The 10,256-nt window shown below is 42.9% G+C and overlaps 1 protein-coding gene across 2 annotated transcripts; it reads left to right on the forward strand.

Moving 5' to 3' along the window:
- The first annotated feature begins 3,447 nt into the window (after window positions 1-3,447).
- asb5a (ankyrin repeat and SOCS box containing 5a) lies at window positions 3,448-8,803 on the forward strand. Of its 2 annotated transcripts, none has more exons than XM_004086525.5 (7): window positions 3,448-3,804; window positions 4,776-4,855; window positions 6,528-6,635; window positions 6,769-6,919; window positions 7,178-7,312; window positions 8,105-8,296; window positions 8,413-8,803. In XM_004086525.5, exons 1-7 carry the CDS (start codon window positions 3,600-3,602, stop codon window positions 8,538-8,540), a joined length of 999 nt encoding a protein of 332 aa, XP_004086573.1. In that variant the 5' UTR covers window positions 3,448-3,599; the 3' UTR covers window positions 8,541-8,803. The 2 variants fall into 2 exon arrangements, with proteins under 2 accessions (XP_004086573.1, XP_011471442.1); XM_011473140.4 differs by lacking the exon at window positions 3,448-3,804 and adding an exon at window positions 4,294-4,660.
- Window positions 8,804-10,256: the final 1,453 nt, after the last annotated feature.

Raw genomic sequence — 10,256 nt, forward strand, 5'->3', positions numbered from 1 at the left:
TTGCTCTATTATGTAAACAAGATGACTTAAATGTTAAAACTTAGAATAATTACAGTAAAAAACAATTTAAATAAAGCAATCTGAACTCAACAACGCAAAATATGTCTGTCACCTCCTTGTAAACATTTCACTCCACAGTGACTCTAGTCCCGTTGATGTATCCCACATGGCCCCTGTAATAAACGTTCTTCCCTTCAGATCGGGCCCGCTCCATCTTGGGCCAGACGGCCGCTCGAGCTTCTCGGTCTGCTTTACTGAAGTCCTCCTTGAAGCGGATCCCCAGGTCTTTGCAGGTCTGGCAGTTCTTGGTGATCTTCCAGAAAGCATCTCTAGGGCGCCTCGTGACAAACTGCAGGATCTCCTGGCGATGTCTTCCTTCCTCCCTCCTCCCCAGTCGATGAACCGTGTCCACCGTCGTGTCCATCACGTCTGCCCACTGCGGTGCGATTTTGGACAGGATTCCAACCACATGTTCCCTGATGTTCTCTTCATCTTTTTCTTTCAGTCCATGAATTTTCAAGTTACATCTTCGTTTGTATCTTTCCAGATCAGCAACTTTTTCTTTTAGGTCTTGGTTCTCCTTCAAAATCCGTGGAATTTCTCTTTCCATCGTTGCCATCTTTGTCTTACAGTCTTTTATTTCAGCCGCGTTCATCTCAACGAGCCGGGAGATGTTTGCCACCATTATTGTGTTTTCACGCAGCTGACTTCCAAAGTCCTCTATTTTGGACGTTAGTCAATTGCAGCCAAAACAGCATCATCAGATCTGGAAGTTGACTCCTGTCCCGCTTTTACCTTCAAAGGTGGTCCCGTAGATTTTGTGGGGTAGTAGGTGGTGGTTTTCTTTTCATGTTAGAAGCGACGTCCATCTGAGAATAGTCATGCTCGCGCGTGGCCGACGGCTGCATTGTGGCCTTCGGACTTGTTTTCTTTGACGCAATTTGAGCAAAAATAAACTCAAAGATGTTTCTTCCAAAACAAAGATGCAATCAACGTGCAACTGTTGTCCAGTGAAACCGTTCTCTCTCAGTTTTCAAATTGCATTTACCGTCCAAATCGGGGCAAAAGGCGAGAGCTTAACAAGAGACGTCCGCTCAGTCCGCCATCCCAGCCAGAAGTCGTTCTTTTGAAAACAGAGAGGAGCGTTTGTCAGTGCATAATCAAATTAGAATAAATAAATTTAAAAAATGAGACACCTGTCACATCAGGTGCTAAACTATGGAAATTCATAAAATGGCCGGTGGTCTCTAAAATTAAAGAAATGCAGTTCAAAATTATAAACAATTATTACCCATCGGCAGAGACATTGAGAAGTAGATTTGGCTTTGAGGTTGATCCGTGTGATTTCTGTCATGTAGCCCCAGAAACAGCCCAACACCTGTTTTATTCAAGTCCAGTGATCCAAAGATTCTGGCAAGATTACTGGCTTAGTCAAAAAATTAACAACATACAATTCACAGAAAAAGATGTTTTGTTTTATAACAGTAAGTTGCCAAAAGAGACAACAAAATTAGTGAACATCGTCCTGATTTTGGGAAAATATCATATTCATAGGAAAAAGTGGAAAAAAGATCGGCCGAATTTCCTGTGTTTTAAAAATGAAGTCAGACTGGTCGGGTGGTGTCACCCACCGCCCACAACTCAAAGCCCAATTTCTAATCAACTCCTGTTGCTCTGGAGACACTATATCCTATAAAATGATACAGATGTTTCTTTTTTTTCCTTCTGGCTTAAAAACAGCATAATCCTTAATAAAAGACCGCTGGGCACACTTTTAAAAAAGATCAAAAGATGAAGTGGGACTTTAAAAATAAAGGAATTAAATGACATTTACAAATAGGATTAGTAAATATAAGTGCAAAGATTCACAATCCTTCTTTTAAAATTATTGATAACTTTAATGGAGACTTAAGTTGATGCATGTAGCAGCTACAACCAGAGGAGAGGACAAGACAGGACAAACCATCATGGTTGACAAGTCTTTCTATAGTTTGTTTCATTGGCAGATAAAAAAAAAAAAACAACTGAATCATTCCTTATTTACTTACCACCAAAAAACAACAAAGATTCAACTTTTTTGCTTTAAACAACGTGAAAACCATAGGCATAAAACTGTATGTAAAACACAAATTTAAACTAAACATGAGAAAAGCATAAAAAACTTCAAGGAGGCAGAGTTTAATTTGAAAAGTCTAGATTTAAAAGACACAAAATCTCAAAGAGTCCCTGAGTTTTTAACCAGCTACACTCACTGTATATGAGAACTGGACTGAGTGACCCCTCCCCCTGCCATTCCAAACAGGAAGTACCTACTGGCTCCAGGAAGCCAAAATCCCAAATAAAGGTGCAATTATCAATGGTTATTGGTCGTCAGAACAACCATTAACCATTGATAACCCTCTTTTTTTAATGATTGTGTTTCCTTTATTGCAAGTTATTCACATCACAAACTGACTAATCATATGCCTCAAAAGTAGGTGGTGCCTGTTGGCCCCCTCATCCAATGTTTGAAACATTTGATTGACAGGTCCTCTCAAGCCTGCTTTTAAGTGGTAAGGGTGTGGACTTCCAACAAGCTCACTGCTGATTGGCGAAAGTGGTTGCCATGGAAACATTGACTCAGACTGACTAGGACCAATCACTGCGTACTGACGTCCAGCTCAAACATGGTGGCGTCAGAAATGGTGATTGAATTGACTTCATTTGATTGGATGACATCACACTCGCTCTCTTCAGTTCTCATATAAAATCAATGACCGACAACAGCAAAAGCTCGGTAACCAGATCGCTGATTTGTTGATCAGTCAAAGAAATGCAGCCCTCTCCTAAAATGTATAATATCATATGTTTAGTTTTCAAAACAACAGAAGAAGTGAGATGGTTGGACTGAAGGACAGCACGGAGGATTGGATTGTGGCTTCACCCTCACAAACTGAGTGTAGGAGCAGCAGGGCTGGAGATCAATCACACGTGACAGAACTGTAGCTGCAGGCTCTCCAAAGATGTCCCTGAAATGTGCAGCACACAAGAGGCATGTGCACATCCAACCAGTGTTAGTGGTGATGGACAAGGTCGTTGAGGAAGGTCGTTGTGATGGATGTAAGCAGAAACATCAGGAAGATGGACCAGAGAGTTCAACAAATGAAAAAACCAAACCAAATAGCCACCCATTCATTTATGTGGTGAACATTAGTTTTTGATGAGAAAAATGGTGAGAGCTACTGATTTTCTATTTATTGGAATAAAATAAGGAGAACATTTTTTTATATTTTAAAATCCTTCTTTTATAAAACAAGCCGCTGTTCAAACGATGTTTTTAGGTTTCCATAAGAATAATGGAAAGATAACTTTTTCTAATTTTAGCAATAGATTTAATAATCCTTGGTTATGAAACGTCAACAAGCTTGTAATAATGAGCTGTGACTTCTCACACTGACACCCAGAAACACAGCAGAGGCAGGAACAGTAGCAGCTGCATAGCATTATTTCCAGCCTGCACTTTGTCAGGAGCAGCCGGCAGCCCCTGTCCCACAGCAGAGGGACCCCACTCTCGTGCTTTCTGGAGGGGCACCTGAACCGTCTCCATAACCAAAGAGGAAATGCCCGACCCGGCAGCAGAATTCACCAACAAGCCCTTTTCAGTCCAGCTGTCCAATGTTTACCTCAGCATATTGGCTCTGTTCTGCTTCAAACTCTTCGTTAAGGTCTCTCTGAACTTGCTGACATACTTCTACATAGTGCGTGGGAACCGTAAAGAAGCGGCCCGGATATCAGCAGAGTTTTATGACTATGGTCAACAGCACAGTGAGTACACGCCGATGAATGTCTTTGTTGTTTTGCAGCTGATTTTGCTTTGATAAAGTCATTATTATTGAATGCATAGACCTGCCTGTAACCAAAGGCTGTGGAATGAAATCCAACACAATATTAAAACACTACACTGTTAGGGTTGGGTGAGGTCACACGTGCAGACGATTTGCTAAAAAGTCCACTTCCCTGAACTCTGTTTACATCCAGAACGCCTGTGTTTACAGACGAGCTCTGGCACAGCACAGCTTCCTGCAGGTTTGATCGTCACTCAGGCTGCTGCAAATGCAAAGGAAAACACATTTTTTTCGTTTTGTGCTTAATGGCCACTTATGAATCCTGAAGTGAACATTCAATAGTAAATGAAGACACTGCGGCCCGGCAGCGTTTTCTCTCTCATGTATTAATAGAACAGAGTCATGATATGCTGCCATTCCCTCCCCCACCCCCACTGTGCCCTAGTTTCCATTCCCAGTTATGCAGCGCACCCTTTCAGGAACCAGCAACCCTCAGCAACACCCCAGCTCTGAGGGACGGGGCGCTGCACGGCACAGTGTGGGACACTCTGCTGCCATCCTTCAAAGGGAATATTAATGAACTAAATTCAGGTTATTAGTGCCTCAAGACTCTCTTCTTGCTGGGAGAATCTGTTTGATGTCTGAGCTGATCCGCCATGTTTGCTCTTCAAGTTTTTGTCAGCCCAGGAAAATAAGCTGCATGAATAAAACAGAGGGACTCTGATGGAGAGATCCTGTTGAAGAGAGTTTGTAGTTTATGGACAGAACAGAGGAAGAGGAGGGGGATGATGAAAAGGTCTGGAATGCATCTGCTGTCATTCTGGACATTGACTCAGGTGTGCTTCAGTGTGTGTTTGGTGGTTGGGGAGAATTCAGATTAAATGCTGGACTACATCTGGAGGAATGTGGTGCACACAGAAACTAAGGTGAACCATCTCATTCCTCTTACAGGATCCTGGGCAGACCGCTCCCCCCTCCATGACGCCGCCTGCCAGGGTCGCCTGCTGGCCCTGCGGACCCTCATCCTACAGGTATGAGAGCAAAAACCCAAGAGCAGGACAGAGTGAGCGTTCCTCTGCTCATTCCTCACATTCCAACTCCAGGCCTCGAGGGCCAGAGTCCTAGAAGTTTCTTACCTGCCAGTCATGCTCCTCATTGGCAAAACACACCTGATCCGGGTAATCGGCAGCAGATAATGCAGGATTTAAAAAACAAAAAAAAACAGCAGGATGTCAGCCCTCAAGACCTGGAGTCCATTCCCCTGCTTTAGAGTGAATGTCTCTGAAAATCTCAGTTCTTCTGAAAACTCACTCAAATATTTTTAGGTTTCTACCTTTTTCTACACTGTACGGTCGAACCAAGTGTGCTGCAGTTCCTGAAGCAACACTGCTGTTCACCTCCTTCACACTGAAAAAACTGGACATAACATGACAAGTACAAAGCTTGTTTTTTTGTGTTTCTTTTTGCTCTGCTTGTGTGCAATGACGCCCCCATGTGGATTTGGAGAACAACTTCTTTCAAATTAACTACATGTGAAGATTTGTAAAAATCATCCAACTATGTCAAAGGATGGATTTTGACATGATTTGTAAAATTAGTACAAACCTTGTTGTTTCTGTTAGAGTTAGGCAGCTTTGAGAAACAAACCAAAGGATTAGAAAGTCAGGAAGAATGAAAGCTCTGTCAATTGCATTCTGTTCTCTGAGAAAACCCATGCATGTGTGAGGAGAACATGCACTCTCCACACAGAAAAGTCCCAACTGGGATTTGAGCCAGGACCTTCTTGCTTTGAGGTGAGAGTGCTAACCACTACACCACTGTGCAGCCACAAACTCTTTTTAGTTGTTTTGCAGAAGTAGTTCAAAACTCAGAGTCTCACACAAAGCCTGAAAGCTAATGTTGATCCTGATATGTTGGAGTTTTCTCATAATCTCTCTGATATTAGCTCAGTAAGCACGACTCATCTCAGCATTCTCTCCTACACCTCCAAGCTTCTGCTCCCCGGTATGAATGAAGTACCCCACCATATTTCTCTAGTAGAATTGCCTCTATGAGAATAAGTTAGTTCACTTTACTGCAGTCGTACCTCTCTCAGTAGCGCGGCCTGTATTTCCTCCAGTCAGCTTTTATGGGCCTTTTGTCAAATTGTTTAGATGTTAAGAAACATTTTATATACGAGATACTTTATGAGTAATAAAAAACAGTTTAAACATTGTCAGCACTCCAGGTTCAGATTCATTCAAGTCTTCATAACTGGGGAAAGCCATAGTGCAGTGGTACAGCGGTCAACCTCTGATCAGAAGATCACTGTCTCAGTTCCCTCCTTGCCCATCCATGTGTCAAAGTGTCTTTGGGGGAGACACTGGACCTTACATTAATCCTGGTGGTTATAGGTTGGCGCCAATGTTCTGCAGTGGAGCCGCCATCAGTGTGTGAATGTGTGTGTTCATGGGTGAATGGGACTGTGACTGTAGAGCACTTTGGGCCTTCAAAGCAAGGACAAAAGCCCATTATACGCCATTTACCTTTTTTTTTCCTCTGCTTTGTGGAAATGTCTGCAGATGTTTCAGAAGGTTCATGGATGTAGACAGGAAGGACATGAGATGTGATGTAGGTGGATGGTTTGCTGTGGGGACCACTGAGAGGAGCAGCTGAAGCACAGAGAGATGCTCCTTCATCTCTGTGGTGTCCTTCTGTTTCCAGGGTCACGATGTGAACGTCCTGACCATAGACCACGTGACCCCCCTCCATGAGGCATGCCTCGGAGACCATGCTGCTTGTGTGCGGGCCCTCATCGATGCAGGAGCAAACGTAAGTCCCGCAGACTCATGCAGTAATGCTGCAGGAAAAATGGCAAACGACGACTCAGGTTTCTGCAGAAGTGAGCAACAAGCTGACACGTTTGGTCAAATAAAGACTACAATGACAACAAAGTGTTTCACAGGTCAATGCCTCTACGATTGACGGTGTCACCCCCCTGTTCAATGCCTGTGCAGTCGGCAGTGCTGCATGCGCAGAGCTTCTTCTGGAAAATGGAGCTAAACCCCAGACTCTGGTGTACCATCCTTCACCCTTACATGAGGCAACCAGCAAAGGTTTGTGGCGGCGCCAAGTTCAGGGTCTGGAGCTCTGCTTGACTGTCAGGAGTGTTCAGGGGGTCAAATGTTTCAGTCTAGAAGAGGCTTGTTGAGACAAAAACACATTTCATTGACACCATGACAGCCTTTGCTTGGGGCTTCTGAGGCTTTCTAAAAACCTGTAATTTAAAAAATCTGCAGGTGGGCCGTGCAGCTGGGCAAATAATCTCAGAATGAGACTCACTGATTATGTCCTTCATGCTTCATTACAAACAGGTCATTATGGCTGTGTGGAGGTGCTGGTGACTTGGGGGGCAGATGTGGATACAGACATTCCTCACCTGGGAACGGCGCTCTACACTGCCTGCGTCTGTCAGGAACTGGAGTGTGCCAGGAAACTCCTGAGGGAAGGTGGGCCTGCAACTCCATGCAGCTCCATGCAGCTCCATGCAACTCCATGCAACTCCTTGCGGCTCCATCCTGCTCCCTGCAGCTCTGCACACAGATCAAGGAGAGCAAACACCCCCCTCTAAAAAAAAGAGTCTATAAAAATATGAGTAAAGTCTGAGAAATTCAAACAGTGAACGTGTGAATGCTGAGAAACATTCTCTTAAGGTCCATTGAGATTCTTTTGAACATTTCCTGCCATTTTCCAGCGTGCTTTCAGCTGAGTCGTTCACCCTGGTGTCAAAGCACTCAGCTCGTTCTGCAAATTCCTTTTTTAGTTTTTCGCACTTTCGTGTTTTTAAATAACAGGCTGTTATGCTATCACTGAAAATAAAAGGAAAAGTCTTTACATTTCTTTTAAGGTAAGAGCTTCCAAATGTTTCAGCTTTAAACATCATAACAGAGATTTGACTTCAAACACTCATAGTTTACCTTTTTTTAGCCTTCAAATTTATATCTGTCTTTAGATTATTTTTTAACGTCTTTACCATCATTCAATTTTAGTGTGATGTTTAAATGTGTTCTACCAACATGGTAGCTTTGTAAGCGTCTTTAGCAGGTGTTGTAGCAGCATTGACAGTTTATAATGGATTTAAAGTTTCTTTTTTGGGGTCTTGTCCTACCTCCTTAGATACTTTAACATTAATCAGTTAATCAGCTGTTTTTTTTCCAGCTTCTTGAGTGCACAGTTTCAGCTTTTTGCAGGGAAGGCGCGTTTGACTGCAGTAAGCGGCATCCTCTCTGTGCTTCATGCAGGTGCAAACGTACAGAGAGGCAGGTCCCTGGATTCACCTTTACATGCAGCTGCAGAGAAAGACTGCACCGCTGTGGTGAAGCTGCTGCTGGACTTTGGAGCAGACATCAACGCCAGGAACATGGAGTTCCAGAGGCCGGTGGATGTGGCCCCTCCCAGCAGTGGCACAGAGGGTTTTCTGCTGCTCTATGAAGGTACAGGTGATGGATTCTCTTGGTGTGCTATCTTGTTTAGCCTGGAGTGAAACAAGTGTGTGTTTTCTGCTTGTGTTTAGGTGGTAAAATCCCTTTGTGTTGTGTCTTTTCTTTAGCCACGCCCCGTAGGCTGAGCCATCTCTGCCGTCAGAGCATCAGGAGCTGTGTGGGTCGGGACCGACTCCACCTCCTGCCCCACCTCCCTCTGCCCAACAGGCTGAAAACCTACCTGCAGTACCAGTGACAGCAGGACAATGGCGCCAAAGACGAAAGTGCCTTTTACACAAGAAGCTTCGCCGAAGACTCCTGAAGTTTGAAGTTAGCCTCAGTTTAGAAATCTGGAGCTGGAGGACGTTTGCTGCTAAAACAAGGACCCACTCTGGTTTATGAATATGAATGACTATTTATTGTGTTTGTGTTTCCGAGAGAACTTAGTAGTGAAAACAGTTAGCAAAGAGTGATGCACTTTACATGAAATTGTAATGTCATAAAAAGACAAAATATTTACATGGAGTACTCTAGATTTTGTACTTGAAGCATTGCACAACACTAAATAACTGAAACACTGTTTTGAAATCCTGTTCAGTCTAGAGTTCTTATGTTTCTATCATATGAGGTAGGGCTGCACGATATGAGGAAAACTCGCGATATGCGATATTGGTAATTAATATTGCGATAACGATATAAATTGCGGTATATAAACAAATAGCAAAAAAAACAAAAACATCATTTCCATTTCACTGCAACAGTATAAAAATTATACTCCAAATGACCCTTGTCGACGTAGGAGGCAAACATCAAACATAAAAGGGCTCATCTGATTGATCAACAAGGTAAACGGGTCCTTCCGATTGGTTAAATGCATAAAGGGATTTATTTCATTTGTTCAATATTTCAAGCTGCCATGAGTTTGTTTTAGCACATTGAAGGTAATCATTTATTGCGATTTTCGCCGTCTTTTGCGGTATGCATATTGCACAGCTTGATTTCGCGATAACGATAAATTTGCGGTATATTGTGCAGGCCTAATATGAGGGCGCACATGCTTACTTCTATTTTTGTTAAGTTTTAACAAAGTCAAGCAAATACGAACAAAGTCACATAAGGAAGGGAAAGATTAAACCATTTACTGCTGTTCTCTAGCACAGGAAGATCAGAGAAATACAAGTCATTATTATTTCATTATTCATGTAATTAAACAGTTACATTTAAAGGATAACTGGCTCTTTGAGATCATACATCTCATCTTTCACAGGGTCCCTCTAAATTCCAGTTACACATTTAAGGCCTTAGTCAAAACTGCCCCATGGAGGGTAAACGGACTGTCCGCGGGGGAAGAACATGAACAGGGCAGTGGCCTGCACGAATTATCAAGATCGTAGACCACTCAATGAACCTGTAAAGAGAAAAAGTTCATGCACATTTTTCTGTACGAGCGCGTTGTGGGCTACAAGACATAGCAAACGCACAGCATGCAAGGGTGAAGTAAGTGAGACGCAACTGTAAGAGACACCTGAGCTCCCTTAAGATGCAGCCGCTCCTCTCTACAACCCAAAAACCTGCAGCACCCAGACTGGTCATGTGACTATGGCCTACAAACACAAACCACCTCACAATATTCACCCCTCCTTCAACTGACAGTTCACAGTGCAGGCGGTTGAAGTCATGCAACAAAATGCATTTTGGCAAATTTCAAACAGAAAAAAAACAACATTAGAACAAGTATGTTTAGATGAGTTGAAAGAGTTTTGTTAAACGCTGAAAGTGTACATGGAGACAAGAAGATTCTTCCAAACATTCAGTGCTTGCACAGAAAGCATTTTTCCCAGACTGTTTTCTATACCTGGGACAAAAAAGAAAACTTATGTGTCGCAAGTTAAGATGTGAACTGCAGGTCTGTGGGTATTTTTTAAATAAATAGGGAGGTCAAAGAAGATAGATTTAAAAATGAAAAGTCCTT

This window comes from Oryzias latipes, chromosome 10 (assembly GCF_053564925.1).
Source record: "Oryzias latipes strain Hd-rR chromosome 10, Olatipes_Hd-rR_3.1".
Classification (NCBI taxonomy): Eukaryota; Metazoa; Chordata; class Actinopteri; order Beloniformes; family Adrianichthyidae; genus Oryzias; species Oryzias latipes.